Source organism: Salmo salar, chromosome ssa06 (genome assembly GCF_905237065.1).
Source record: "Salmo salar chromosome ssa06, Ssal_v3.1, whole genome shotgun sequence".
Taxonomy (NCBI): Eukaryota; Metazoa; Chordata; class Actinopteri; order Salmoniformes; family Salmonidae; genus Salmo; species Salmo salar.
The window spans coordinates 75,717,990-75,745,655 of record NC_059447.1 but is presented as its reverse complement, the minus strand read 5'-3'; the positions used below and the strand labels follow the sequence as shown (position 1 = coordinate 75,745,655).

Here is a 27,666-nt window from a genome sequence, read left to right as displayed (position 1 = left end):
GCTAATGAGGTGGTAGTACAGTGTAGAGGTTAGATACAGTGCCCTCCATAAAGCACCACACAGACAGTACAGTAGTCACTCCCTAGCTAGCTAATGAGGTGGTAGTACAGTGTAGAGGTTAGATACAGTGCCCTCCATAAAGCACCACAGACAGTACAGTAGTCACTCCCTAGCTAGCTAATGAGGTGGTAGTACAGTGTAGAGGTTAGATACAGTGCCCTCCATAAAGCACCACACAGACAGTACAGTAGTCACTCCCTAGCTAGCTAATGAGGTGGTAGTACAGTGTAGAGGTTAGATACAGTGCCCTCCATAAAGCACCACAGACAGTACAGTAGTCACTCCCTAGCTAGCTAATGAGGTGGTAGTACAGTGTAAAGGTTAGATACAGTGCCCTCCATAAAGCACCACACAGACAGTACAGTAGTCACTCCCTAGCTAGCTAATGAGGTGTAAGTACAGTGTAGAGGTTAGATACAGTGCCCTCCATAAAGCACCACACAGACAGTACAGTAGTCACTCCGTAGCTAGCTAATGAGGTGGTAGTACAGTGTAGAGGTTAGATACAGTGCCCTCCATAAAGCACCACACAGACAGTACAGTAGTCACTCCCTAGCTAGCTAATGAGGTGGTAGTACAGTGTAGAGGTTAGATACAGTGCCCTCCATAAAGCACCACAGACAGTACATTAGTCACTCCCTAGCTAGCTAATGAGGTGGTAGTACAGTGTAGAGGTTAGATACAGTGCCCTCCATAAAGCACCACACAGAGACAGTACAGTAGTCACTCCCTAGCTAGCTAATGAGGTGGTAGTACAGTGTAGAGGTTAGATACAGTGCCCTCCATAAAGCACCACACAGACAGTACAGTAGTCACTCCCTAGCTAGCTAATGAGGTGGTAGTACAGTGTAGAGGTTAGATACAGTGCCCTCCATAAAGCACCACACAGACAGTACAGTAGTCACTCCCTAGCTAGCTAATGAGGTGGTAGTACAGTGTAGAGGTTAGATACAGTGCCCTCCATAAAGCACCACAGACAGTACAGTAGTCACTCCCTAGCTAGCTAATGAGGTGGTAGTACAGTGTAAAGGTTAGATACAGTGCCCTCCATAAAGCACCACAGACAGTACAGTAGTCACTCCCTAGCTAGCTAATGAGGTGGTACTACAGTGTAGAGGTTAGATACAGTGCCCTCCATAAAGCACCACACAGACAGTACAGTAGTCACTCCCTAGCTAGCTAATGAGGTGGTAGTACAGTGTAGAGGTTAGATACAGTGCCCTCCATAAAGCACCACAGACAGTACAGTAGTCACTCCCTAGCTAGCTAATGAGGTGGTAGTACAGTGTAGAGGTTAGATACAGTGCCCTCCATAAAGCACCACACAGACAGTACAGTAGTCACTCCCTAGCTAGCTAATGAGGTGGTAGTACAGTGTAGAGGTTAGATACAGTGCCCTCCATAAAGCACCACAGACAGTACAGTAGTCACTCCCTAGCTAGCTAATGAGGTGGTAGTACAGTGTAAAGGTTAGATACAGTGCCCTCCATAAAGCACCACAGACAGTACAGTAGTCACTCCCTAGCTAGCTAATGAGGTGGTAGTACAGTGTAAAGGTTAGATACAGTGCCCTCCATAAAGCACCACAGACAGTACAGTACAGTAGTCACTCCCTAGCTTGGAGTCACTCCCACTACTTGGAGTAGTTGTTCCCCTTGCAGAGCTTTCATATGTTCTCCACCAGCTTTCATATGTTCTCATGTTCTGAGCAAGGAACTTACTTAGCTTTTTTACATGGCACATTTTGCACTTTTACTTTCTTCTCCAACACTTTGTTTTTGCATGATTTAAATCAAGTGATGTGTGACTGCTGACACAGTGAACTCTCTATGTGAAGGCAAGGAGTCTAAAGACATGATGTAGTCTGGTGGACACCCATAGGGTAGCAGGTGTTTCTATGAGTTATGACAGAAAGAGATGGTTAAAGAGGGAGAGAGAGAAAATAACAGATCTACAGTTCGGCCTATAGGCAAAAAGAAAATAGGGACAGAGAAAGAGAGAGAGAGAATCAACCGAAAAAATTTAGCAAATTGGAATGCTATCTGTCAGAGTGGCAGAATACCTGACCCAAATTTAAGAAAATCCTTGACTATGTACAGACCCAGTGAGAATAGCCTTGCTATTAAGAAAGGTAGCCATAGGCAGACATGGCTCTCAGGAGAAGACAGGATATGTGCACACACCACAACCTCTTCGTAACCACTTCCTAACCTCTATGACCACATTAGAGACATACAGTTGATGTCGGAAGTTTACATACACTTAGGTTGAAGTCATTAAAACTTGTTTTTCAACCACTCCACAAATTTCTTGTTAACAAACTATAGTTTTGGCAAGTCGGTTAGGACATCTACTTTGTGCATGACACAAGTCATTTTTCCAACAATTGTTTACAGACAGGTTATTTCACTTATAATTCACTGTATCACAATTCCAGTGGGTCAGAAGTTTACATACACTAACTTGACTTTGCTTTTAAACAGCTTGGAAAATTACAGAAAATGATGTCATGGCTTTAGAAGCTTCTGATCGGCTAATTGATATCATTTGAGTCAATTGGAGGTGTACCTGTGGATGTTTTTCAAGGCCTACCTTCAAACTCAGTGCTTGACATCGTGGGAAAATCAAAAGAAATCAGCCAAGACCTCAGAAAAAAAAATTGTAGACCTCCACAAGTCTGGTTCATCCTGGTTCATCCTTGGGAGCAAAATTCTTATTGTGGGAAGCTTGTGGAAGGCTCCCCGAAACGTTTGACCCAAGTTAAACAATTTAAAGGCAATGCTACCAAATACTAATTGAGTGTATGTAAACTTCTGACCCACTGGGAATGTGATGAAAGAAATAAAAGCTGAAATAAGTCATTCTCTCTACTATTATTCTGACATTTCACATTCTTAAAGTAAAGTGGTGATCCTAACTGACCTCAGACAGGGAATTTTTACGAGGATTAAATGTCAGGATTTCTGAAAAACTGAGTTTAAATGTATTTGGCTAAGGTGAATGTAAACGTCCGACTTCAACTGTATACAGTACCAGTCGGAAGTTTGGACACACCTACTCGTTCAAGGGTTTTTATTTATTTTTAATATTTTCTACATTGTAGAATAATAGTGAAGACATTAAAACTATAAAATGTACATTTAAGTCATTTTACATTTAAGTCATTTTAGCAGACGCTCTTATCCAGAGCGACTTACAGTAGTGAATGCATACATTTCATTAAACTTAAAAAAAAAAAAAAAAAAAAAAAAAAAAAAAAAATTCTGTGCTGGCCCCCCGTGGGAATCGAACCCACAAATAACACATATGGAATCATGTAGTAAGCAAAAAAAGTGTTAAACAAATAAAATATGAATTATTCTTGGCATTCTCTCAACCAGCTTCATGAGGAATGCTTTTCCAACAGTCTTGAAGGAGTTCCTACATATGCTGAGCACTTGTTGGCTGCTTTTCCTTCACTCTGCGGTTCAACTCATCGTAGACCATCTCAATTGGTTTGAGGTCGGGTGATTATGAAGGCCAGGTCATCTGATGCAGCACTCCATCAGTCTGCTTCTTAGTCAAATAGCCCTTACACAGCCTCGAGGTGTGTTTTGGATCATTATCCTGTTGAAAAACCAATGATAGTCCCACTAAGTGCAAACCAGATGGGATGGTGCATTGCTGCAGAATACTGTGGTAGCCATGCTGGTTAAGCGTGCCTTGAATTCTAAATAAATCACTGACAGTGTCACCAGCAAAGCACCCCCACACCATCACACCTCCTACTCCATGCTTCACGGTAGGAACCACACATGCTGAGATCATCCGTTCACCTACTCTGCGTCTCACAAAGACATGGCGGTTGGAACCAGAAATCTCCAATTTGGACTTATCAGACCAAAGGACATATTTGCACCGGTCTAATGTCCATTGCTCGTGTTTCCTGGCCCAAGCAAGTCTCTTCTTCTTATTGGTGTCCTTTAGTAGTGGTTTCTTTGCAGCAATTGGACCATGAAGGCCTGATTCACGTGGTCTCCTCTGAACAGTTGATGCTGAGATGTGTCTGTTACTTGAACTCTTTGAAGAATTTATTTGGCCTGCAATCTGAGGTGCAGTTCACTTTAATGAACTTATCCTCTGCAGCAGATGTAACTCTGGGTCTTCCTTTCCTGTGGCGATCCTCATGAGAGCCAGTTTCATCATAGCGCTTGATGTTTTTTGCGACTGCACTCGAAGAAACTTTTAAAGTTCTTGAAATGTTCCTTATTGACTGACCTTCATGTCTTAAAGTAATGATGGGCTGTTGTTTCTCTTTGCTTATTTGAGCTGTTCTTGCCATAATATGGACTTGGTCTTTTACCAAATAGGACTATCTTCTATACACCACCCGACCTTGTCACAACACAACTGATTGGCTCAAACGCATTATAAAGAAGGAAAGAAATTCCACAAATTAACGTTTAACAAGGCACACCTGTTCACTGAAATGCATTCCAGGTGACTAGAGAGAATTTCAAAAGTGTACAAAGCAGTCATCAAGACAAAGGGTGGCTACTTTGAAGAATCTCAAATATAAAATATCTTGATTTGTTTAACACTTTTTTGGTTACTACATGATTCCATATAAGTTATCTCATAGTTTTGATGTTTTTACTATTATTCTACAGAAAATAGTAAAATAAAGAAACACCCTGGGATGAGTAGGTGTGTCCAAACTTTGGGCTGGTACTGTAGCTTCCACAGATTACACAGACACAAAGAATTAGAAAACAAATCAAACATCGATAAACTCCCATATCCGTTAGGCGGAATAACACAAGGTGCAATCACATCAGCAACATTTGTGGCCCGTTGCCATGAGAAAAGGTCAACCAGTGGAGCTCAAACAACATTGTAAATACCACTAATATTTGTCTGTTTATTTATCTTCCCCCACTGTTCGTACTGCAACTATTTTCACATTGCTAAAACAGTGTACATACTGTAGCTGATAATATAACACTTGAAATGCCTTTATCTTTTTTAAACCGTTTTGAGTGCAAAGTTTACTGGTAATTTCTAATACTTTTTGGTTGATGGTTGATGTTATTAAATTGATGTTATTAAATTTGTTTCTTCTCACTTTTATTTATTGCTTATTTCCCATGCCAGTAAAGCCCCATTGAAATGAATTGAAAGAGAGCAAGAGAACAGGTTAGAAAGGGAAAGACACAGACAAACAGACAGATGGAGAAACAGGTAAAGAGAGGGGAAAGCCAGGATAGACTGGGGGCAGGGAGAGAGAGTGAAATAAAACATAGGAAAGAGGGGGAGCGAGAAAGAGAGAGAGTGAGAAAGAGAGAGAGAGAAAGAGAGAGGGAAAAGAAACCCTGCCATGGTTTGGTTGCATACTGGGCCCCTCCCCCCACCTCTCTTTCTCTCTCTCTCTCTCTCTCTCTCTCTCTCTCTCTCTCTCTCTCTCTCTCTCTCAGGTTAGTGGTTGGCTGCAGATTGCATTCTAATCCTTAAAGAGACACACCTTAATTTGTGTGTGTGAGAGAGAGAGGGTCTGTATTTGTGTGTGTGTGAGAGAGAGGGTCTGTATTTGTGTGTGTGAGAGAGAGAGGGTCTGTATTTGTGTGTGTGTGAGAGAGAGAGAGGGTCTGTATTTGTGTGTGTGTGAGAGAGGGTCTGTATTTGTGTGTGTGAGAGAGAGAGAGGGAGAGAGAGAGAGGGTCTGTATTTGTGTGTGTGAGAGAGAGAGAGGGTCTGTATTTGTGTGTGTGAGAGAGAGAGAGGGAGAGAGAGAGAGGGTCTGTATTTGTGTGTGTGAGAGAGAGAGAGGGTCTGTATTTGTGTGTGTGAGAGAGAGAGAGAGAGAGAGGGTCTGTATTTGTGTGTGTGTGAGAGAGAGAGGGTCTGTATTTGTGTGTGTGTGAGAGAGAGAGAGAGAGAGAGAGAGAGAGAGAGGGTCTGTATTTGTGTGTGTGTGAGAGAGAGAGGGTCTGTATTTGTGTGTGTGAGAGAGAGAGAGGGAGAGAGAGAGGGTCTGTATTTGTGTGTGTGAGAGAGAGAGAGGGTCTGTATTTGTGTGTGTGAGAGAGAGAGAGAGAGGGTCTGTATTTGTGTGTGTGAGAGAGAGAGAGAGAGAGAGGGTCTGTATTTGTGTGTGTGTGAGAGAGAGAGGGTCTGTATTTGTGTGTGTGTGTGTGAGAGAGAGAGAGAGAGAGAGAGAGAGAGAGAGAGAGAGAGAGAGGGTCTGTATTTGTGTGTGTGTGAGAGAGAGAGGGCCTGTATTTGTGTGTGTGTGAGAGAGGGTCTGTATTTGTGTGTGTGTGAGAGAGAGAGGGCCTGTATTTGTGTGTGTGTGAGAGAGAGAGAGAGAGAGAGAGGGTTTATATTTGTGTGTTTGAGAGAGAGAGAGAGAGGGTCTGTATTTGTGTGTGTGAGAGAGAGAGAGAGAGAGAGAGAGAGAGGGGGGGTTTGTATTTGTGTGTGTGTGTGAGAGAGAGAGGGTCTGTATTTGTGTGTGTGTGAGAGAGAGAGGGTCTGTATTTGTGTGTGTGAGAGAGAGAGAGGGGGTCTGTATTTGTGTGTGTGAGAGAGAGAGAGAGTGTCTGTATTTGTGTGTGTGAGAGAGAGAGAGGGGGTCTGTATTTGTGTGTGTGTGAGAGAGAGAGAGTGTCTGTATTTGTGTGTGTGTGAGAGAGAGAGGGGGTCTGTATTTGTGTGTGTGAGAGAGAGAGAGAGTGTCTGTATTTGTGTGTGTGTGTGTGTGTGAGAGAGGGTCTGTATTTGTGTGTTTGAGAAAGAGAGAGTGTCTGTATTTGTGTGTGTGTGTGAGAGAGAGGGGGGGTCTGTATTTGTGTGTGAGAGAGAGAGAGGGTCTGTATTTGTGTGTGTGCGAGAGAGAGAGGGACCGGATTTGTGTGTGTGAGAGAGAGAGAGGGTCTGTATTTGTGTGTGTGAGAGAGAGAGGGTCTGTATTTGTGTGTGTGAGAGAGAGGGAGAGAGGGTCTGTATTTGTGTGTGTGAGAGAGAGAGAGGGTCTGTATTTGTGTCTGTGTGTTGGAGTGCTAACAGCCAGTCCATTAAAATACTGCAGGGGAATAGCCTTCTGTCTGACACATACCATGAGATGGAGGGAGAGAGAGATAGGGAGGATAGGGAGAGATAGAGGTAGAGAGTAGAGAGGGAGAGAGAGATAGGGAGGATAGGGAGAGATAGAGGTAGAGAGTAGAGAGGGAGAGAGAGATAGGGAGGATAGGGGGAGAGAGAGAGAGAGAGAGAGAGAGAGAGAGAGAGAGAGAGAGAGAGAGAGAGAGAGAGGGAGGATAGCGAGAGAGAGGGAGAGAGAGAGAGAGAGAGAGAGAGAGAGAGAGAGAAAGAAAGAAAGAGATAGGGAGGATAGCGAGAGAGAGGGAGAGAGAGCGAGAGAGAGGGAGAGAGAGATAGGGAGGATAGGGAGAGAGAGGTAGAGAGTAGAGAGGGAGAGAGAGAAAGAGATAGGGAGGATAGCGAGAGGGAGAGAGAGAGAGAGAGAGAGAGAGAAAGAAAGAGATAGGGAGGATAGCGAGAGAGAGGGAGAGAGAGCGAGAGAGAGGGAGAGAGAGATAGGGAGGATAGGGAGAGAGAGGTAGAGAGTAGAGAGGGAGAGAGAGAAAGAGATAGGGAGGATAGTGAGAGAGAGAGAGAGAGAGAGAGAGAGAGAGAGAGAGAGAGAAAGAGATAGGGAGGATAGCGAGAGAGAGGGAGAGAGAGAGAGAGGGAGAGAGAGAGGAAAAGAGAGAGGGAGAGAGGATAGGGAGAGAGAGAGAAAGAGATAGGGAGGATAGCGAGAGAGAGAGAGAGGGAGAGAGAGAGAGAGAGAGAGAGAGAGGGAAAGAGATAGGGAGGACAGAGAGAGAGAGAGAGAGAGAGAGAGAGAGAGAGAGAGAGAGAGAGAGAGAGGGAGAGGGAAAGAGATAGGGAGGACAGAGAGAGAGAGAGAGAGAGAGAGAGAGAGAGAGAGAGAGAGAGAGAGAGAGAGAGATGTATAGTCAGTACACAGGAGAGACAGCGGGGGGAGAGTAAGAAGAGAGAGGGAAGAGTATAGAGAGGGTGACAGAGGGTGAGAGTGTAAGGGCCAGGGAAGTGATCGGGAGGGAGGGAAGTGTGTGTGTGTGTGTGTGTGTGTGTGTGTGTGTGTGTGTGTGTGTGTGTGTGTGTGTGTGTGTGTGTGTGTGTGTGTGTGTGTGTGTGTGCGTGTGTGTGTCCTCGCAGCTGTCTTTAAGCTGATCTCTGGTCAGGTTCAACGGCGCTCTCCAAGGTCAGAGACCGGGGAGCTTTGGAATTGGGCAGGAGTAACAGCTGCAGCAGCCAATCAGATCCATCGCTTCTGTCGCCAGTCAAACCCCTGCCACAGCTGATTTTTCAAGAGCTCTCATATGGGGGAGGGGCAACGTCAGGTTTAGAGCAGACGCCTTTTGCTTGTGCTGTTAAATCCACATACAGAAACCTTCATTCTTATCTGCTTCATTCATTCTCCCACCACTATATTAATGGCCTGGTTCTACACTCACTGGAACCCAGAGGGTTCTCCTATGGGGACAGCCAAAGAACCCTTTTAGAACCTTTTTTTCTAAGAGTATAGGAGTGTGTAGCAAGATGAGCCCATGTGACTATGTGGAGATAGTCATCACACGAATCCAAGATGGCGTAGCAGTCAGACGTCTTTGTCTTTGTCCTGTCGTGTCCCTTGTATATATATTTTTACATATTTTCCTTCGCATATCTTTTTTAAATATTTTCCTAAACCTCAACTTCTAAATACTCTCCTGCAACCCGCCTCACCCAATGTGGCGTGGATCTGTTTTTTCTAAAGTATTTCTATTTACTTCGGATCTGGAATCCCTCAACTGAAGCTAGCCAGCTAACTAGCTACCAGCTATCAGTCAGCAAACCACTGCTAGCGGTCATCAGTTAACCTTTAGCTCGGAAAGCTCTCGCCAGTTCGTACAACGTGACTCAAACCAGAACATAACGGACCTATTATTATTTTTTATTTTTCTTCCCCATATCCCCGGATTCCTACCGCAAACTCTGAACATTTTCATCTGGTTCTTCGCAACTAGCTAACCGCAATCCCGGATGACTACTCCTGGTTAGCGTTTCCATCCCGGAGCAAGCACCAATTAGCCAGAAGCTAGCCTGGTCAGGGCTCCTGTGCTACCACTGAAGTCCACTCCTGGGCTACAATATCCGGACCCCTTCTACTGCCGGTACAGGGCACGGAACCCCGCCGATCCTCTACGACTGGAATATCGACATAATCTGCCTGAGGATTCCAACAGGCCCCTCAGGCGCGATGTCCGCAGAAGGCCCATTCTGTTAACCGCGGCCTGCTAGCTACCTAGAGCTACTTGGAACCCTACTAATTCCACGGCTGGTCTATCGACGTCACCGCACGAAGAGGAAAAAACAGACTTACCCCCATTGCGACGTCCCCCAAAGGCTAACTTGCTAGCCCCGGTCTGTTAACTGCTAGCTTGCTTGCCCCGGTCTGCTAACTGCTAGCTTGCCTACCCCGGTCTGCTAACTGCTAGCCACGGTCTGCCAACTGCTTGCTTGCTAACCCGGTCTGCTAATTGCTAGCTTGCCAGCCCCGGTCTGCTAACTGCTAGCTTGTTTAGCCCCGGCCTATTAACTGTTAGCTTGTTAGCATCGGCCTGCTAAGTGTCTGAACCCATATGTTCACTTGGCTACGCATGCCTCTCTCTAATATCGATATGCCTCGTCCATTACTGTCCTGGTTGGTGATTACTGTCTTATTTCACTGTAGAGCCTCTAGCCCTGCTCAATATGCCTTAACCAACCATGTTGTTCCACCTCCTACATATGCGATGACATCACCTGGTTTAAACGTCTCTAGAGACTATATCTCTCTCATCATTACTCAATGCCAAGGTTTACCTCCAATGTACTCACATCCTACCTTACCTTTGTCTGTACACTATGCCTTGAATATATACTATCGTGCCCAGAAACCTGCTCCTTTTACTCTCTGTTCCGAACGTGCTAGATGGCCAGTTCATATAGCCTTTAGCCATACCCTTACCCTACTCCTCCTCTGTTCCTCTGGTGATTTGGAGGTTAATCCAGGTCCTGCAGTGCCTAGCTCCACTCCCACTCCCCAGGTGCTCTCATTTGTTGACTTCTGTAACCGTAAAAGCCTTGGTTTCATGCATGTCAGAAGCCTACTCCCTAAGTTTGTTTTACTCACTGCTTTAGCCCTCTGCCAACCCGGATGTCTTAGCTGTGTCTGAATCCTGGCTTAGGAAAACCACCAAAACCCTGAAATCTCCATCGCTAACTATAACATTTTCCGCCAAGATAGAACTGCCAAAGGGGGCGGTGTTGCAATCTACTGCAAAGATAGCCTGCAGAGTTCGGTATTACTATCCAAGTCTGTACTTCTAAAAATCCATCTTTCCAGAAACAAGTCTCTCACTGTTGCCGCTTGCTGTAGACCCCCCTCTGCCCCCAGCTGTGCCCTCGGTACCATATGTGAATTGATTGCCCCCCATCTATCTTCTGAACTCGTGCTACTAGGTGACCTAAACTGGGACATGCTTAACACCCCGGCTATCCTACAATCTAAGCTTGATGCCCTCAATCTCACACAAATGATCAATGAACCTACCAGGTACAACCCCAAATCCGTACCCTCAAATCCGTACCCACGGCACCCTCATAGATGTCATCCTAACTAACTCACCCTCCAAATACACCTCTGCTGTTTTCAATCAAGATCTCAGCGATCACTGCCTCATTGCCTGCATCCGTAATGGGTCTGCAACCAAACGACCACCCCTCATCACTGTCAAACGCTCCCTAAAACACTTCTGCGAGCAGGCCTTTCTAATCGACCTGGGCGGGGTGTCCTGGAATGACATTGACCTGATCCTGTCAGTAGATGATGCCTGGCTATTCTTTAAAAGTGCCTTCCTCACCATCTTAAATAAGCATGCCCCACTCAAAAAATGTAGAACCAGAAACAGATATAGCCCTTGGTTCACTCCAGACCTGTCTGCCCTTGACCAGCACAAAAACATCCTCGAATAGCCCCCGTGATATGCAACTTTTCAGGGAAGTTAGGAACAAATATAAACAGGCAGTTAGAAAAGCTAAGGCTAGCTTTTTCAAACAGAAATTTGCATCCTGTATTACACACTCAATAAAGTTCTGGGACACTGTAAAGTCCATTGAGAATAAGAGCACCTCCTCCCAGCTGCCCACTGCTCTGAGGCGAGGAAACACTGTTAACACCGATAAATCCACTATAATTGAGAATTTCAATAAGCATTTCTCTACGGCTGGCCATGCTTTCCACCTGGCTACCCCTACCCCGGTCGACTTCTCGGCACCCTCCACAGCAATCCGCCAAAGCCCCCCCATTTCTCCTTCACCTATCTAGATAGCTGATGTTCTGAAATCGCTGCAAAATCTGGACCCATACAAATCAACTGGGCTAGACAATCTGGACCCTCTCTTTCTAAAATTATCAGCCAACATTTTTGTAACCCCTATTACTAGCCTGTTCAACCTCTCTTTCGTATCGTCTGAGATTCCCAAAGATTGGGAAAGCTGCCGCGGTCATCCCCCTCTTCAAAGGGGGTGACACTCTAGACCCAAACTGCTACAGACCTATATCTATCCTACCCTGTCCCGCTCAGCCCAGTCAAAACTGTTCGCTGCTCTGGCACCCCTATGGTGGAACAAGCTCCCTCACGACGCCAGGACAGCGGAGTCAATCACCACCTTCCGGAGACACCTGAAACCCCACCTCTTTAAGGAATACCTGGGATAGGACAAAGTAATCCTTCTAACCCCCCCCCCCCCCTAAAAGATTTAGATGCACTATTGTAAAGTGGTTGTTCCACTGGATATCATAAGGTGAATGCACTAATTTGTAAGTCGCTCTGGATAAGAGCGTCTGCTAAATGACTTAAATGTAAATGTAAATGTAAGGTCTTCGAAAGCCAAGTTAACATACAGATTACCGACCATTTCGAATCCCACCGTACCTTCTCTGCTATGCAATCTGGTTTCAAAGCTGGTCATGGGTGCACCTCATTACTGTGCAGCCGTATTCATCGACCTGGCCAAGGCTTTCGACTCTGTCAATCACCACATTCTTATCGGCAGACTCGACAGCCTTGGTTTCTCAAATGATTGACTCGCCTGGTTTACCAACTACTTCTCTGATAGAGTTCAGTGTGTAAAATCGGAGGGCCTGTTGTCCGGACGTCTGGCAGTCTCTATGGGAGTGCCACAGGGTTCAATTCTTGATGTTGCTCTTGCTGCTGGTGATTCTCTGATCCACCTCTACGCAGACGACACCATTCTGTATACTTCTGGCCCTTCTTTGTACACTGTGTTAACTAACCTCCAGATGAGCTTCAATGCCATACAACTCTCCTTCCGTGGCCTCCAACTGCTCTTAAATGCAAGTAAAACTAAATGCATGCTATTCAATCGATCACTGCCTGCACCTGCTCGCCTGTCCAGCATCACTACTCTGGACGGCTCTGACTTAGAATACGTGAACAACTACAAATACCTGGTGTCTGGTTAGACTGTAAACTCTCCTTCCAGACTCACATTAAGCATCTCCAATCCAAAATTAAATCTAGAATCGGCTTCCTATTTCGCAACAAAGCATCCTTCACTCATGCTGCCAAACATACCCTCGTAAAACTGACCATCCTACCGATCCTCGACTTCGGTGATGTCATCTATAAAATAGCATCCAACACTCTACTCAACAAATTGGATGCAGTCTATCACAGTGCCATCCGTTTTGTCACCAAAGCCCCATACACTACCCACCAATGCGACCTGTATGCGCTCGTTGGTTGGCCCTCGCTTCATACTCGTCGCCAAACCCACTGGCTACAGGTCATCTACAAGTCTCTGCTAGGTAAATCCCCGCCTTATCTCAGCTCACTGGTCACCATAGCAGCACCCACTCGTAGCACGTGCTCCAGCAGGTATATCTCACTGGTCACCCCCATAGCCAATTCCTCCTTTGGCCGCCTTTCCTTCCAGTTCTCTGCTGCCAATGACTGGAACGAACTGCAAAAATCACTGAAGCTGGAGACTCATATCTCCCTCACTAGCTTTAAGCACCAGCTGTCAGAGCAGCTCACAGATCACTGCACCTGTACATAGCCCATCTGTAAACAACCCATCTATCTACCTACCTCATCCCCATACTGTATTTATTTATTTATTTATCTTGCTCCTTTGCACCCCAGTATCTCTACTTGCACATTCATCTTCTGCACATCTACCATTCCAGTGTTTAATTGCTATATTGTAATTACTTCGCCACCATGACCTATTTATTGCCTTATCTTACCTCATTTGCACTCACTGTATATAGACCTTTTGTTTTCTTTTTTTCTACTGTATTATTGACTGTATGTTTTGTTTATTCCATGTGTAACTCTGTGTTGTTGTATGTGTCGAATTGCTATGCTTTATCTTAGCCTGGTCGCAGTTGCAAATGAGAACTTGTTCTCAACTAGCCTATCTGGTTAAATAAAGGTGAAATAAAATAAAAAACACACACACACACACAAACACACACACACACACACACACACACACACACACACACACACACACACACACACACACACACACACACACACACACACACACACACACACACACACACACACACACATAGACCATCACTGCTGTGAATGGCTCACACACACTGCATCAATCACTCTGTCACTGTCAGTCACATCGCTAATCAAGACGCAGTCATCACAGGCACAGAATTACGGACGCACATATACACAGTTGGAGAAATTCATCATTAAATGATAGCCTCACTTTACAGAAGACAAAACAAAGTGTACAAAGTCTACACTTAGAAAAAACAGTTCCAAAATGGTTCCGCAGCTGTCCTCATAGGATAACCCTTTTAGGTTCCAGGTAAAACCATTTTTGGATTCCATGTAGAACCCTCTGTGGAAAGGGTTATTTTTGTTGTTGTTGTACTTTAACCCATTTTTCTCCCCAATTGGTAGGTACAGTCTTGTCACATCACCGTAACTCCCCTACAAACTCAGTAGAGGTGAAGGTCGAGAGCCATGCGTCCTACAAAACACAACCCTGCAAAGCCTCACTGCTTGCTTAAAGTGGAAGCCAGCCGCACCAATGTGTCAGAGGAAACACCATCCAGCTGGCAACTGAGGTCAGCTTGCAGGCACCCGGTCGCCACAGAGTCACTAGATAGGACAAGGAAGTGCCGGCCGGCCAAAACCTTCCCTAACCCGGACGACGCTGGGCCAATTGTGTGCAGCCTCATGGATCTCCCAGGCACAGCCAGCTGTGACACAGCCTGGGATTGAACCCGGGTCTGTAGTGACATCTCAAGCACTGCGATGCCCTAAACAGCTGCGCCACTAGGGAGGCTGTGGAAAGGGTTCTACATTGAACCCAAAAAGGTTCTACCTGGAACCAAAAGGGGTTCTTCAAAGGGTTATCCTATGGGGACGGCCAGGGAAACCCTTTAAGGTTCTAGATAGCACCATTTTTTTCTAAGAGTGTACAAAGTGTTTGTTATCAAGGCTGTTCAATTAAAGCTACTACTGTCTCAAAGTACTATACAATGACAACGAATGGACAGAGTGTGGGAAAGGAGGAGAATGGCAGCCTTACCCATAATCGTCCAACGAGTACATGGCCTTGGAGAGAAAGAGGAGAGGAGAGATGCAAAGAGGGGGGAGAGGGGGGAGAGGATAGAGAGGAAGAAAAGGGGTACGAATCTGACAACTGTCAAGCAGGAGGCACATGCCGCTCGTCGCACCCCTGACACATACAGAGAGTGAGAGAGATAGAGAGATCGAGAGAGAGAGAAAGAGAGACAGAGACAAAGAAAGACAGAGACAGAGCGAGAGAGACAGACAGACAGACAGAGAGAGAGACAAAGAGAGAGAGGAAGTGAAGGAGGGAGTCCAAAGATCTGTGACATCCTGTCTTCTTGGGTAACTCAGACAAGCTCATCCGCTCAGGGGATTGAATGGCAGTGGCACACATACAAACTGAAACACACACACACACTCTCTCTCTAGCTGATCTTTTTAATTACCACACACTGCAGGGAGCTGGCAGAGGGGAGGTAGGAAAAGTGTGTGTGTGTGCTTTTGGTTTTACCATCCTTTTGGAAACCAGAAGTCCTCACAAGGAAGGATAGTAAAACAAGGAAAATTTGCACAAGTGCGGACATTTTGCTGGTCCCCACAAGGAAAAAGGCTCATTCAAATCAGCTATTTGGTTAACCTGTTAGCAGTCGAATGGCTTAGGGGTAGAAGCTGTACATTAATACAGCTGAAGTCGGAAGTTTACATACACTTAGGTTGGAGTCATGAAAATGACACAAGTCATTTTTCCAACAATTGTTTACAGACAGATTATTTCACTTACAATTCACTGTATCACAATTCCAGTGGGTCAGAAGTTTACATACACTAAGTTGACTGTGCCTATATAAACAGCTTGAAAAATCCCAGAAAATTATGCAATGGCTTTAGAAGCTTCTGATAGGCTAATTGACATAATTTGAGCCAATTGGAGGTGTATCTGTGGATGTATTTCAATGGCTACCTTCAAACTCAGTGCCTCTTTGCTTGACATCATGGAAAAATCAAAACAAATCAGCCAAGACCTCAGAAAATAAATTGTAGACCTCCACAAGTCTGGTTCATCCTTGGGAGCAATTTCCAAATGCCTGAAGGTACCATGTTCATCTGTACAAACAATAGTACGCAAGTATAAACACCATGGGACCACGCAGCCGTCATACCGCTCAGGAAGGAGACGCGTTCTGTCTCCTAGAGATGAATGTACTTTGGTGCGAAAAGTGCAAATCAATCCCAGAACAACAGCAAAAGACCTTATGAAGATGCTGGAGGAAACAGGTATAAAAGTATCTATATCCACAGTAAAACGAGTCCTATACCGACATAACCTGAAAGGCCGCTCAGCAAGGAAGAAGCCACTGCCCCAAAACCGCCATAAAAAAGCCAGACTACGGTTTACAACTGCATATGGGGACAAAGATCGTACTTTTTGGAGAAATGTCCTCTGGTCTGATGAAACAAAAATAGAACTGTTTGGCCATAATGACCATCGTTATGTTTGGAGGAAAAAGGGGGAGGCTTGCAAGCCGTGAAGCACAGGGGTGGCAGCATCATGTTGTGGGGGTGCTTTGCTGCAGGAGGGACTGCTGCACTTTACAAAATAGATGGCATCATGAGGAAAGAAAATTATGTGGATATATTGCAGCAACATCTCAAGACATCAGTCAGAAAGTTAAAGCTTGGTCGCAAATGGGTCTTCCAAATGGACAATGACCTCAAACATACTTCCAAAGTTGTGGCAAAATGGCTTAAGGACAACAAAGTCAAGGTATTGGACTGGCCATCACAAAGCCCTGACCTCAATCCTATAGAAAATTTGTGGGCAGAACTGAAAAAGCGTGTGCAAGCAAGGAGGCCTACAAACCTGACTCAGTTACACCAGCTCTGTCAGGAGGAATGGGCCAAAATTCACCGAACTTATTGTGGGAAGCTTGTGGAAGGCTACCTGAAACGTTTGATCCAAGTTAAACAATTTAAAAGCAATGCTACCAAATACTAATTGAGTGTACGTAAACTTCTGACCCACTGGGAATGTGATGAAAGAAATAAAAGCTGAAATAAATCATTCTCTCTACTATTATTCTGACATTTCACATTCTTAAAGTAAAGTGGTGATCCTAACTGACCTAAGACAGGGAATTTTTACTGGGATTAAATGTCAGGAATTGTGAAAAACTGAGTTTAAATGTAGTTGGCTAAGGTGTATGTAAACTTCCGACTTCAACTGTACATGCATTAACAGAACCAAATAACAAGGATTAACGACCGGTATTACAAGCGGTAGGCTACCACATGGGCAATCATTAAAGTGCATTGTGGGCCGACACTGTATAGCCTAGGCTACTATTCTACTTTTTTTTGCCAGGTTGGAGGTGATTGGAGCATTGGCCATTTGACACAACATTAGCGCATTATAGCCTCAGAAATAGAACAACCTTGTCGACCGCTGTTGAATCATTAATGAATAGTCAGACACATCCAACTCTTTTTATAAGACAGATTGATTTATTTACTAGCAAGCAATGAAAATGTGCATTGTATAAAAGAAAGTCCACAGAAACAATTGTTTTTACTGAAGTGCCATAGTGCTATACACACCGTGCATCTAGCATTTAGCATCTAGTGTCTAGCATCTAGCACCTAGCATCTAGCACCTAGCATCTAGCACCTAGCATCTAACACCTAGCATCTAGCATTTAGCACCTAGCACCTAGCATCTAACACCTAGTATCTAGCACCTAGCACCTAGCATCTAACACCTAGCATCTAGCACCTAGCATTTAGCACCTAGTGGAGTAGCTGCTGTAGCATCAAAGGACAGTTGGAAAGAAGAGGAGACGTGAACACTTTAATAGACAAACTAAGTTAGCAAAAACAATTGCTTATAATCATTAGTAAACACTCCCTCTATTAGGTAAAGTTTATCCACATGAAAATAAAGTTAATAAAAATAAAATAAATTATAAATGAATGTAGGCCTATGGTTTTATTTTATTTTCATGACTGTCTTCATCCTTAACCATCAGTTACGTGGTTATTCACAGCGCAAGTGCTCAGCCCTCAATTTCCTGTATTCCACAATCAGCTTCTTTGTCTCGCTGACGTTGAGGGAGAGGTTGTTGTCTTGGCACCACACTGCCAGATCACTGAGGGCACTATGGTGTTGAACGCTAAACTGTAGTCAATGAACAGCACTCTCAGCTAGGTGTTCCTCTTGTCCAGGTGGGAGAGGGCAGTGTGGAGTGCAATAAAGATTGCGTCTTCAGTGGCTTAGGGGTTAGGTTTAGGGTTTTCAATTAGGGTTAGGGGCTAAGGTTAGGGGGGAAGTTAAGTTTAGGGTTAGGGTTGGATTAAGAGATAGGGTTAGGGGTTAAGGAAAATAGGATTTTAAATGGGAATCAATTGTTTGGTTCCCACAAGGATAGTAAAACAAACATGTGTGTGTGTGTGTGTAAGAGAAAGAGAGAGAGATTGGGGGCGTAGAGTAAAGGAGGGCACATTTTTTTTAAATCTTATTCAAAAAGACTTGATTACCTCTGACTCTCTTTGTGGATTATTCTGACACAACACACTGCAGCAGCCTAGCCACACTGCCTTAAAGACTCTGCATGGTCAATCTGACACCTGCAGTAGCCGTACAGCATTTACTGTGATGCAGCCTCCGCAGAAATCAGAGCAAACATACTTTTTGCGCTTCTCGGAGCTGAGCAGAGCTGTTGTGAAGGAAGCTGTCAAGGAAGTGAGTTTGTATTTATACCGGACCTCCCACGGCCACCTACCGTCAACCAATCATGTCAATGCGGAGTGCTACAGCGATGTGGTACGGCGCTCAATTTAGCCTCCGCAATCATACCGTCCTTAAGCAGCCTCCCATTTTCAGAGCATGCATAAATTAGCATTTAGGAAAACAGTCATTTATGACGCTTGATGATGATGCACTACAGCTCTCCTTCCTTACTCTCTGTTCTACATTATCACAGCTTTACGTAACTTACTTCACCAATTTACAACCAATGTTAACTACATTTCATTTCATTTCATTTCATTTCATTATGCAACCAATGTGTGAGTACTTACATTTGCAAAGTGGAGAATAACTAGGAGAAAAAAAGTACAGAAAATATTTACAAAATAATAAACAGGAAGAATAACAACATAAACTGACCGAACCGAGACTAAAAAATTCAGGCAAAGCTGATAGCAATCAATGTGCTAAACCGTGCCTTATGTTACACATCAATTTATCAATGATCTTCCACCTGGGACGAACAACACAGTTAAAAACATTGCGCTCTCAAACGTACCCCTGTTTGCAGTCACAATCTCCTACCAGGCAAAGTGATGAACACCTCTACAATTACAAGGAAAAACAAAGCACGCCTTTATATTTCAATTACCTGAAGCGATGATTCTTAAACAGGATTACTTTGTAGTTGTATAGAGTATCTTGTGTGGCCGCAAACAAATGTTTGCCACCAAAATCAAATTCATTCTGTGCGACCACAGAAACTCTCATACATTCACGTTTCACGTGTTCAACCATCAAACTATCGGAGAAAAATGCTGCAAACATCAAAATGTCTTCTAAAAAAACAGTTTTACTGCATGAATTCGAAAGATACAAATTCCACAGCTTGGAAGTGTACTGTATCTCTCAGCCGTGCCTCTGCCTCATATCTAGGAGTTAGGATTTTCCAACAATTAACTATAGTTTACTTCAGAGCACACAGCTGTGGGACTACAAAGCACTCACCTGTGCTAGTTCAAAGTGCACAGTGAATGGATTCCACCTGGAACCAAGCCTTACAGTAAACCTCAAAGGACCAAGAAGATCCATATAATTCAGCCGCAGGGGTTGAATTACAGGGGTGCTCAGGTTAGGGGTAAAGGCTTGAAAGGTAGCATCATGGTACTCTCATAAGCAAAGGATATTCCAGAAGCAGTGACTATAAGCCTAGGTCCAGCCCCATAGTTTCAGGGTATCCTCAAACAAAGATATTGGCACGTATTCCCATCTCTCTACTGTCTGCAGTACTCTCTGTGGTGCATCGAGTAGTGAGGGGGCTGCCATGGAACTGGAATTAGTCACTTGAATTATACTTGGTAGTCACCCCTAGCTCAGCTGAAACAAGCACACACATATCACCATCCACCAGCACACATATGGATCACACACACACACACACACACACACACACACACACACACACACACACACACACACACACACACACACACACACACACACACACACACACACACACACACACACACACACACACACACACACACACACACACACACACACACACACACACACACACACACACACACACACACACACACACACACACACACACACACACACACCATTAACCACACACTCCAATACACATCAACCCAAACCATTAAGCTTCGTGCTAGATCGATGGCCCACATGCTTTCAGTGCTAAATTACATTTCAGAATTCTCTCACAGGGAGGTTTAAGTGCATCAGTTATATATATATATAAATCAACTACAGCTGGATAGAAGTGTTAGGCTTTTAATTGGACCTGCTGGAGACAGAGAAATGACCTAAACCTGTCTTTTTCATAATATGTATACTAACACCAACACTACCTAAAGTCTGTCTCTTCTATACTCCCTCCAATACTTCCCAGCAGTAATGAGTGAGTCTATTCTCACATTAGTCTGTGGTTAATGGTTGGCTTACTCGTTAAAGGGTTTAACTCACCAGTGTGACAACAGCAGATTCATTGGAGACGACACTGCTGCTGTCTGATCACAGTCACAGTAAAGACTATCAATTAGAAGTCGACCCATTATTCACAATGGCCGATTAATTAGGGCCGATTTCAAGTTTTCATAACAATCGGCAATCGGCATTTTTGGACACCGATTGTGGCCGATTAAATTGCACTCCACGAGGAGCCTGCATGGCAGGCTGACTACCTGTTACGCGAGTGCAGCAAGAAGCCAAGGTAAGTTGCTAGCTAGCATTAAACTGATCTTATAAAAAACAATCAATCTTAACATAATCACTAGTTAACTACACATGGTTGATGATATTACTAGTTTATCTAGCGTGTCCTGCGTTGCATATAATCGATGCGGTGCCTGTTAATTTATCATTGAATCACAGCCTACATCGACAAACGGGTGATGATTTAACAAGCGCATTCACGAAAAAAACACTGTCGTTGCACCAATGTACCTAACCATAAACATCAATGCCTTTCTTTAAAATCATTACACAACTATATATATTTAAACCTTCATATTTTGTTAATATTGCCTGCTAACATGAATTTCTTTTAACTAGGGAAATTGTGTCACTTCTCTAGCGTTCCGTGCAAGCAGTCAGGGTATATGCAGCAGTTTGGGCCGCCTGGCTCGTTGCGAACTGTGTGAAGACCATTTATTCCTGACAAAGACCGTAATTAATTTGCCAAAATTGTACATAATTATGACATAACATTGAAGGTTGTACAATGTAACAGCAATATTTAGACTTAGGGATGCCACCCGTTAGATAAAATACGGAACGGTTCCGTATTTCACTGAAAGAATAAACGTTTTGTTTTCGAAATTATAGTTTCCGGATTTGACCATATTAATGACCTAAGGCTTGTATTTCTGTGTGTTATTATGTTATAATTAAGAGTATGATTTGATATTTGATAGAGCAGTCTGACTGAGCGGTGGTAGGCAGCTGCAGGCTCGTAAGCATTAATTCAAACAGCACTTTCCTGCATTTTCCAGCAGCTCTTCGCTGTGCTTCAAGCATTGAGCTGTTTATGACTTCAAGCCTATCAACTCCCGAGATTAGGCTGGTGTAACCGATGTGAAATGGCTAGCTAGTTAGCGGTGGTGCGCGCTAATAGCGTTTCAATCGGTGACGTCACTCGCTCTGAGACTTGGAGTAGTTGTTCCCATTGCTCTGCAAGGGTAACAATGCTTCGAGGGTGGCTGTTGTCGATGTGTCCCTGGTTCGAGCCCAGGTAGGGGCGAGGAGAGGGACGGAAGCTATACTGTTACACTGGCAATACTATAGTGCCTATAAGAACATCCAATAGTCAAAGGTATGTGAAATACAAATGGTATAGAGAGAAATAGTCCTATAATTCCTATAGTAACTACAACCTAAAACTTCTTAGCTGGGAATATTGAAGACTCATGTTAAAAGGAACCACCAGCTTTCATATGTTCTGAGCAAGGAACTTAAACGTTAGCTTTTTTACATGGCACATATTGCACTTTTACTTTCTTCTCCAACACTTTGTTTTTGCATTATTTAAACCAAATTGAACATGTTTCATTATTTATTTGAGGCTAAATTGATTTTATTGATGTATTATATTAAGTTAAAATAAAAGTGTTCATTCAGTATTGTTGTAATTGTCATTATTACAAATAAAAAAATAAATCGGCAGCGGGTTTTTTTGGGCCCTCCAATAATCGGTATCGGTACTGAAAAATCATAATCGGTCAACCTCTACTATCAATCAGCAACTAACAGGAGACAGTAATAACATCACAGAGAGCGAGAGAGACAGAGACAGAGAGAGAGAGCAAGAGAGACAGAGCGAGACAGAGAGGGAGAGGGGCCTCTATATTCATAGCAATAAGAGAATACTATGTAATACATCGTCTCTATCTTGTGACTTTGAAGTGCTAAAGAAATGCAAAGAAAATAAAGTTAACTTGAAACATGAATTGGAACACAAAAAAACGTACACAAACACACCATGACAAGCCAACAGGGTGAAACCGTGAGTGCACACACGTCAACAGGCAAAACTATGCCCACCACATACCCACACACACATCCTGAGAGAGCCACCTTCTCCAACACGTTCACATCTCACCTTAATACACATAATATTACTACTCTAACTGATAACCTGCTAATAGACTTAACATGTAATAATATGCCTCAATCTGGTCTCAGAGCATTTCATATTATTCTGTACGTAAATCCAATAAAGTTTATTTAGTATGATATGTTACGATTGGTGTGGTGATATGTTATGATTGGTGTGGTAATATAAGACAGATGGTTGATATAGGCAAAAAAGGACCCAAAGGTTGCGAGTTCGAATCTCATTACGGAAAACTTTTGCATTTGAACTAATTAGCAACTTTTCAACTACTTACTACTTTTTAGCTACTTTGCAACTACTTAGCATGTTAGCTACCCTTTCCTTAACCCTTTTAGCTAACCCTTCACCTAACCCTAACCTTAACCCTTTAACCTAACTCCTAAACTTAACCCTAACTTTAACCCTAACCCCTAATCCTAACCCCTAGCCTAGCTAACATTAGCCAGCTAGCATACATTAGCCACCTAGTTAGAATTTGTAACATATCATACGTAATGGGTGATGGACATCCACAAATTAATACATACCATACGAAATGTAACATATACTAAATGGAGTGTCTCGGATTTATGTACTGAATAATACGAAATTCTCTGAGACCAGGTTGCATGACTGGGGCACAGACTTAAATATTATCATGCCTTATTTTAATATAATCCCCCTCACCCCTCTCACCTCACCCTTTTTATAATATAAATTGTAATTCGTAACATATCTTACGAAATGGGTGATGGACATCCACAAATTAATACATACCATACGAAATGTAACATATACTAAATGGAGTGTCTCGGATTTATGTACTGAATAATACGAAATTCTCTGAGACCAGGTTGCATGACTGGGGCACAGACTTAAATATTATCATGCCTTATTTTAATATAATCCCCCTCACCCCTCTCACCTCACCCTTTGGGAAGTTTAATTCAGATAAGTAATTTATTAGTTCCATTTAAGCAAAACCCCATACACTTGGGGTTAGTCTGATTAAATAGGAAACTCTATTAGTGATGTGAAATTCACCATGAACGTGACTGAATGCAGGTCAGTGTGTGTGAACCAACAGTGAGAAAAGCTTTTAGTCCAGTATACTGTAGGTTAACTCTGAATGGAAACAGTGTCTGCATTCCAAATGGAACCCAATTCCCTACGTAGTGCACTTTATAGGGAATAGGATGGTATTGGGACGCACCCAGTGAGGTTCTGAGTCTGTAACCTTGACTAATGTATGTTTGACCTGTAGAGATTACTTCATCTGGTTAGAATCAATGGCCATTATGTCACTGTTAGAGAGACCAACAATCACTTACTGGCCTACATACATAGCATGGAGAGGGTCACGTGATGAACATTTGTCACAATACACAAACACACACAATCAATCAAGAGCATACATGAAAGTGCATGCACACTGACACCACGCGAACACACACTCACACCCTAAAACACCCATACACATTACTACAGATGAAGAATGGTTGAACCACAGTCAATGTTGCCACCTACTGTACAGCTCTATAACAGTGTAGGCTACATGAGTTTACATCCCCAGCCAGACATATATGACGGTCACAGACATTATGTAACCATTGAAGTCAGTCAGTTTGGTAGGGTCAGCTTGGGTTAGCTCATGGCACAGTAAGCATACAAAAACAGCTGATGAAAAGTGTCTTGGGTAGGGTATACGCTATGCTCAATGCCAGGGTGGCAGGGAAGGGGAGAGGGTAAAGGAGAGACAGGGTGCATGGGAGAAAGGGGAGGAGATGGGGATGAGGGAGCAGTGTGATAATGGAGGTGGAAAGAGTAGGCCGGAGGCCTAGGTGAAAGAAGGGGAGACAGAAGGAAAGGTGAGGAGGGGACCTGACCTGTAGATAGAGGGCACTGTCTGACTGTGGGCATTCTTGGCACACTCCCACTCTGACCTTGGGAGATACAGCCTAGACACACGCACGCACACGCACACACATACACACACACACACACACAGAAAGAGAGAGATTGGCTGCCCAAACACTGCCAACAACAATTAGCCTCAACCTGGGGTTCCTCTGCCTGCAGCAGACCTGTGCCAAAGGCTGGCAGTCACCACAGAGCGACAGTAAAACCTTGGCGGATTGGCCACGATTCAGTGTTACACTACAGTAAGGCCAGTTCTGATTGGGTTGGTGATCTGATTTGCAGGAAGAACTGTCCCTTTTGGTTAGGGTGGCTGTGTTCGGTGTGAGATTTGATAGAGCAACTGAGTTCTGGGTATGGCTCAGTGAGATAATACTGGAACTGGCTCAGTGAGATAATACTGGAACTGGCTCAGTGAGATAATACTGGAACTGGCTCAGTGAGATAATACTGGAACTGGCTCAGTGAGATAATACTGGAACTGGCTCAGAGAGATAATACTGGAACTGGCTCAGAGAGATAATACTGGAACTAGCTCAGTGAGATAATACTGGAACTAGCTCAGTGAGATAATACTGGAACTGGCTCAGTGAGATAATACTGGAACTAGCTCAGTGAGATAATACTGAAACTGGCTCAGTGAAATAATATGGGAACTGGCTCAGTGAGATAATACTGGAACTGGCTCAGTGAAATAATATGGGAACTGGCTCAGTGAGATAATACTGGAACTGGCTCAGTGAGATAATACTGGAACTGGCTCAGTGAGATAACACTGGAACTGGCTCAGTGAGAAAGTACTGGAACTGGCTCAGTGAGATAATACTGGAACTGGCTCAGTGAGATAATACTGGAACTAGCTCAGTGAGATAATACTGAAACTGGCTCAGTGAAATAATATGGGAACTGGCTCAGTGAGATAATACTGGAACTGGCTCAGTGAGATAATACGGGAACTGGCTCAGTGAGATAATACTGGAACTGGCTCAGTGAGATAATACTGGAACTGGCTCAGTGAGATAATACTGGAACTGGCTCAGTGAGATAATACTGGAACTGGCTCAGTGAGATAATACTGGAACTGGCTCAGTGAGAAAGTACTGGAACTGGCTCAGTGAGATAATACTGGAACTGGCTCAGTGAGATAATACTGGAACTGGCTCAGTGAGATAATACTGGAAATGGCTCAGTGAGATAATACTGGAACTGGCTCAGTGAGAAAATACTGGAACTGGCTCTGTGAGATAATACAGGAACTGGCTCAGTGAGATAATACTGGAACTACACCTGCATTGCTTCTACACCTGCATGGCTTGCTGTTTGGGGTTTTAGGCTGGGTTTCTGTACAGCACTTTGAGATATCAGCTGATGTAAGAAGGGCTATATAAATACATTTGATTTGATTTGATTTGAACTAGCTCAGTGAGAAAGTACTGGAACATGGTAAATGCTTTTGAACCAGTAGGAGCTGCTGGTCACAAAACGGAGACCACAATCAACACAAGACACAGAGGGGAAAGCATTCCCTCTATTGGAAGTAAACACTGATCACAGACCAGTTGACCTGGGTCTGTGTGTCTTGTGTGTGTGTTCACCTGAGCATGTTGCAGGATCTGATGGCCTGATAAAATTACATTTGTAGGTTGTTTTTGGTGATGAGAAATCCTATAAGTTAATGTTGTGATCAGACAACTGTGTACCCTACAATCCAAAAAGGCCCATAGAATCAAAACCATAGAATCAAAATTCCAATTCCATGGCATTCTGGAACCATTTATAACGCAGAATAGAATTAGAATGGATTGAATTATATTTCTATGTTAGAGCCACCACTTATAACCATGTTACACATGACGCACGTGTAGTCTGGTTTCTATGACAACAGATCCATCTGCAGACTACTCCCTCGGTGTTGGTGACACATCACAGAGATTGTATGGGAGCACGAGCAAGAGCTGGGTTGAGACGTTTGCTGCTTTTGTGTTTTATCAACGCTTTCTCCCCTGTGTCTATGGCCATGCTCGTTGCTTTTTGACACTGAAGCGGATTCCTTTTCCCCTATTCACATGGAGAATTCACAGCCCCACCTCATAGGCTCAAATAAAGGTAGAGTCGCCGGTCATCCTAAAAACAAAATTTGACTATAATAAAAGCCTGGCTTTAAGAGCGGCATATTTGCTAAGTGCGTCCTCGACAGCACGAATAAAATGTTATACTATGAATTTGATATTTTCGGTTTATCCGACTCTATCCCTTACAATCCCATCAAGTCCGTCCTCGAATCTGATCCAGCCTTGCAGTAGCAGCAGCGGCAGTCTGTGTGTGGTTCATTGTGCATTAATAACGCGGACGGCCAGAGCATGCTTTGCTTACCTCATCTTCTTCTCTCCACCGTAATGATAAATGACGAATGACCTGTATTCAATATGTCACCCTTTCTGGACGATTCTCTCAGTCCAGAATATAGTCGATGTAAATATTATAATATGTATTATGTAGCTATAGCCTAGGCTACGCCAATGCTACGAATCCTGCCGGCGATATGCAGAGCAAGGTGCTAGAAAGGCGACAGGGTGGGGTAAATGCCACAAAACGATGCCACAGTTTTAGTCTCTTTTAAAGTGAATCTCTAACCAGTCCCTCTCGAGGTCCTGCTGGTGTTTTCGGTGCCATTTCAGAACGCTACGGAGAACTGTCCTGGCGAGAGACCGGTCTGTGCAGCTGACAGCGGCTTCTGGGGTGCCATCTTCCCTTCGTCCAGCACACGGAGAGTGGACGCGCGGGGGGGGAGGGAGGGAGGAAGGGAGGGATATAGAGGGGGGGGCAGTCACCGTGGCTTCGTTCGCTGAAGGTCTACAGCTGCTGTAGCTACTGTACGCTAAGTCTATACCACCCTTCTGTTTCCTCTCCAAACCAATGATATTCAATGGTCGTCGGGTTCAAACTCAGGTTTCTTTTTTGAAGTGTGACCACTAAGCCTGTGACCCTGACAACACCACCAGGTAATAATGTAACATGTCTAGCACTTAATGTAGGCTTGGTTTTGGGTTAGGACACCTGAAACCTATTTTTATTTTATTTATTAATTTAACCTTTATTTTACACGACTAAGATCTTCTGACCTGCATGCAGACAAAGTACAGGGCCAAGGACATAACATCAAG

At 43.9% G+C, this 27,666-nt stretch overlaps 1 protein-coding gene across 2 annotated transcripts in view; it reads right to left on the bottom strand.

The window, feature by feature from the left end:
* Positions 1-27,273, bottom strand: part of LOC106608079 (ena/VASP-like protein) — a 147,355-nt gene extending 120,082 nt beyond the window's left edge. For both annotated transcript variants that reach the window (XM_045721005.1, XM_045721006.1), the window contains exon 1: positions 26,876-27,273. In XM_045721005.1, coding sequence (XP_045576961.1) covers positions 26,876-26,880 — 5 coding nt within the window. In that variant the 5' untranslated portion in view covers positions 26,881-27,273. The remainder of the gene's footprint in view (positions 1-26,875) is intronic.
* Positions 27,274-27,666: the final 393 nt, after the last annotated feature.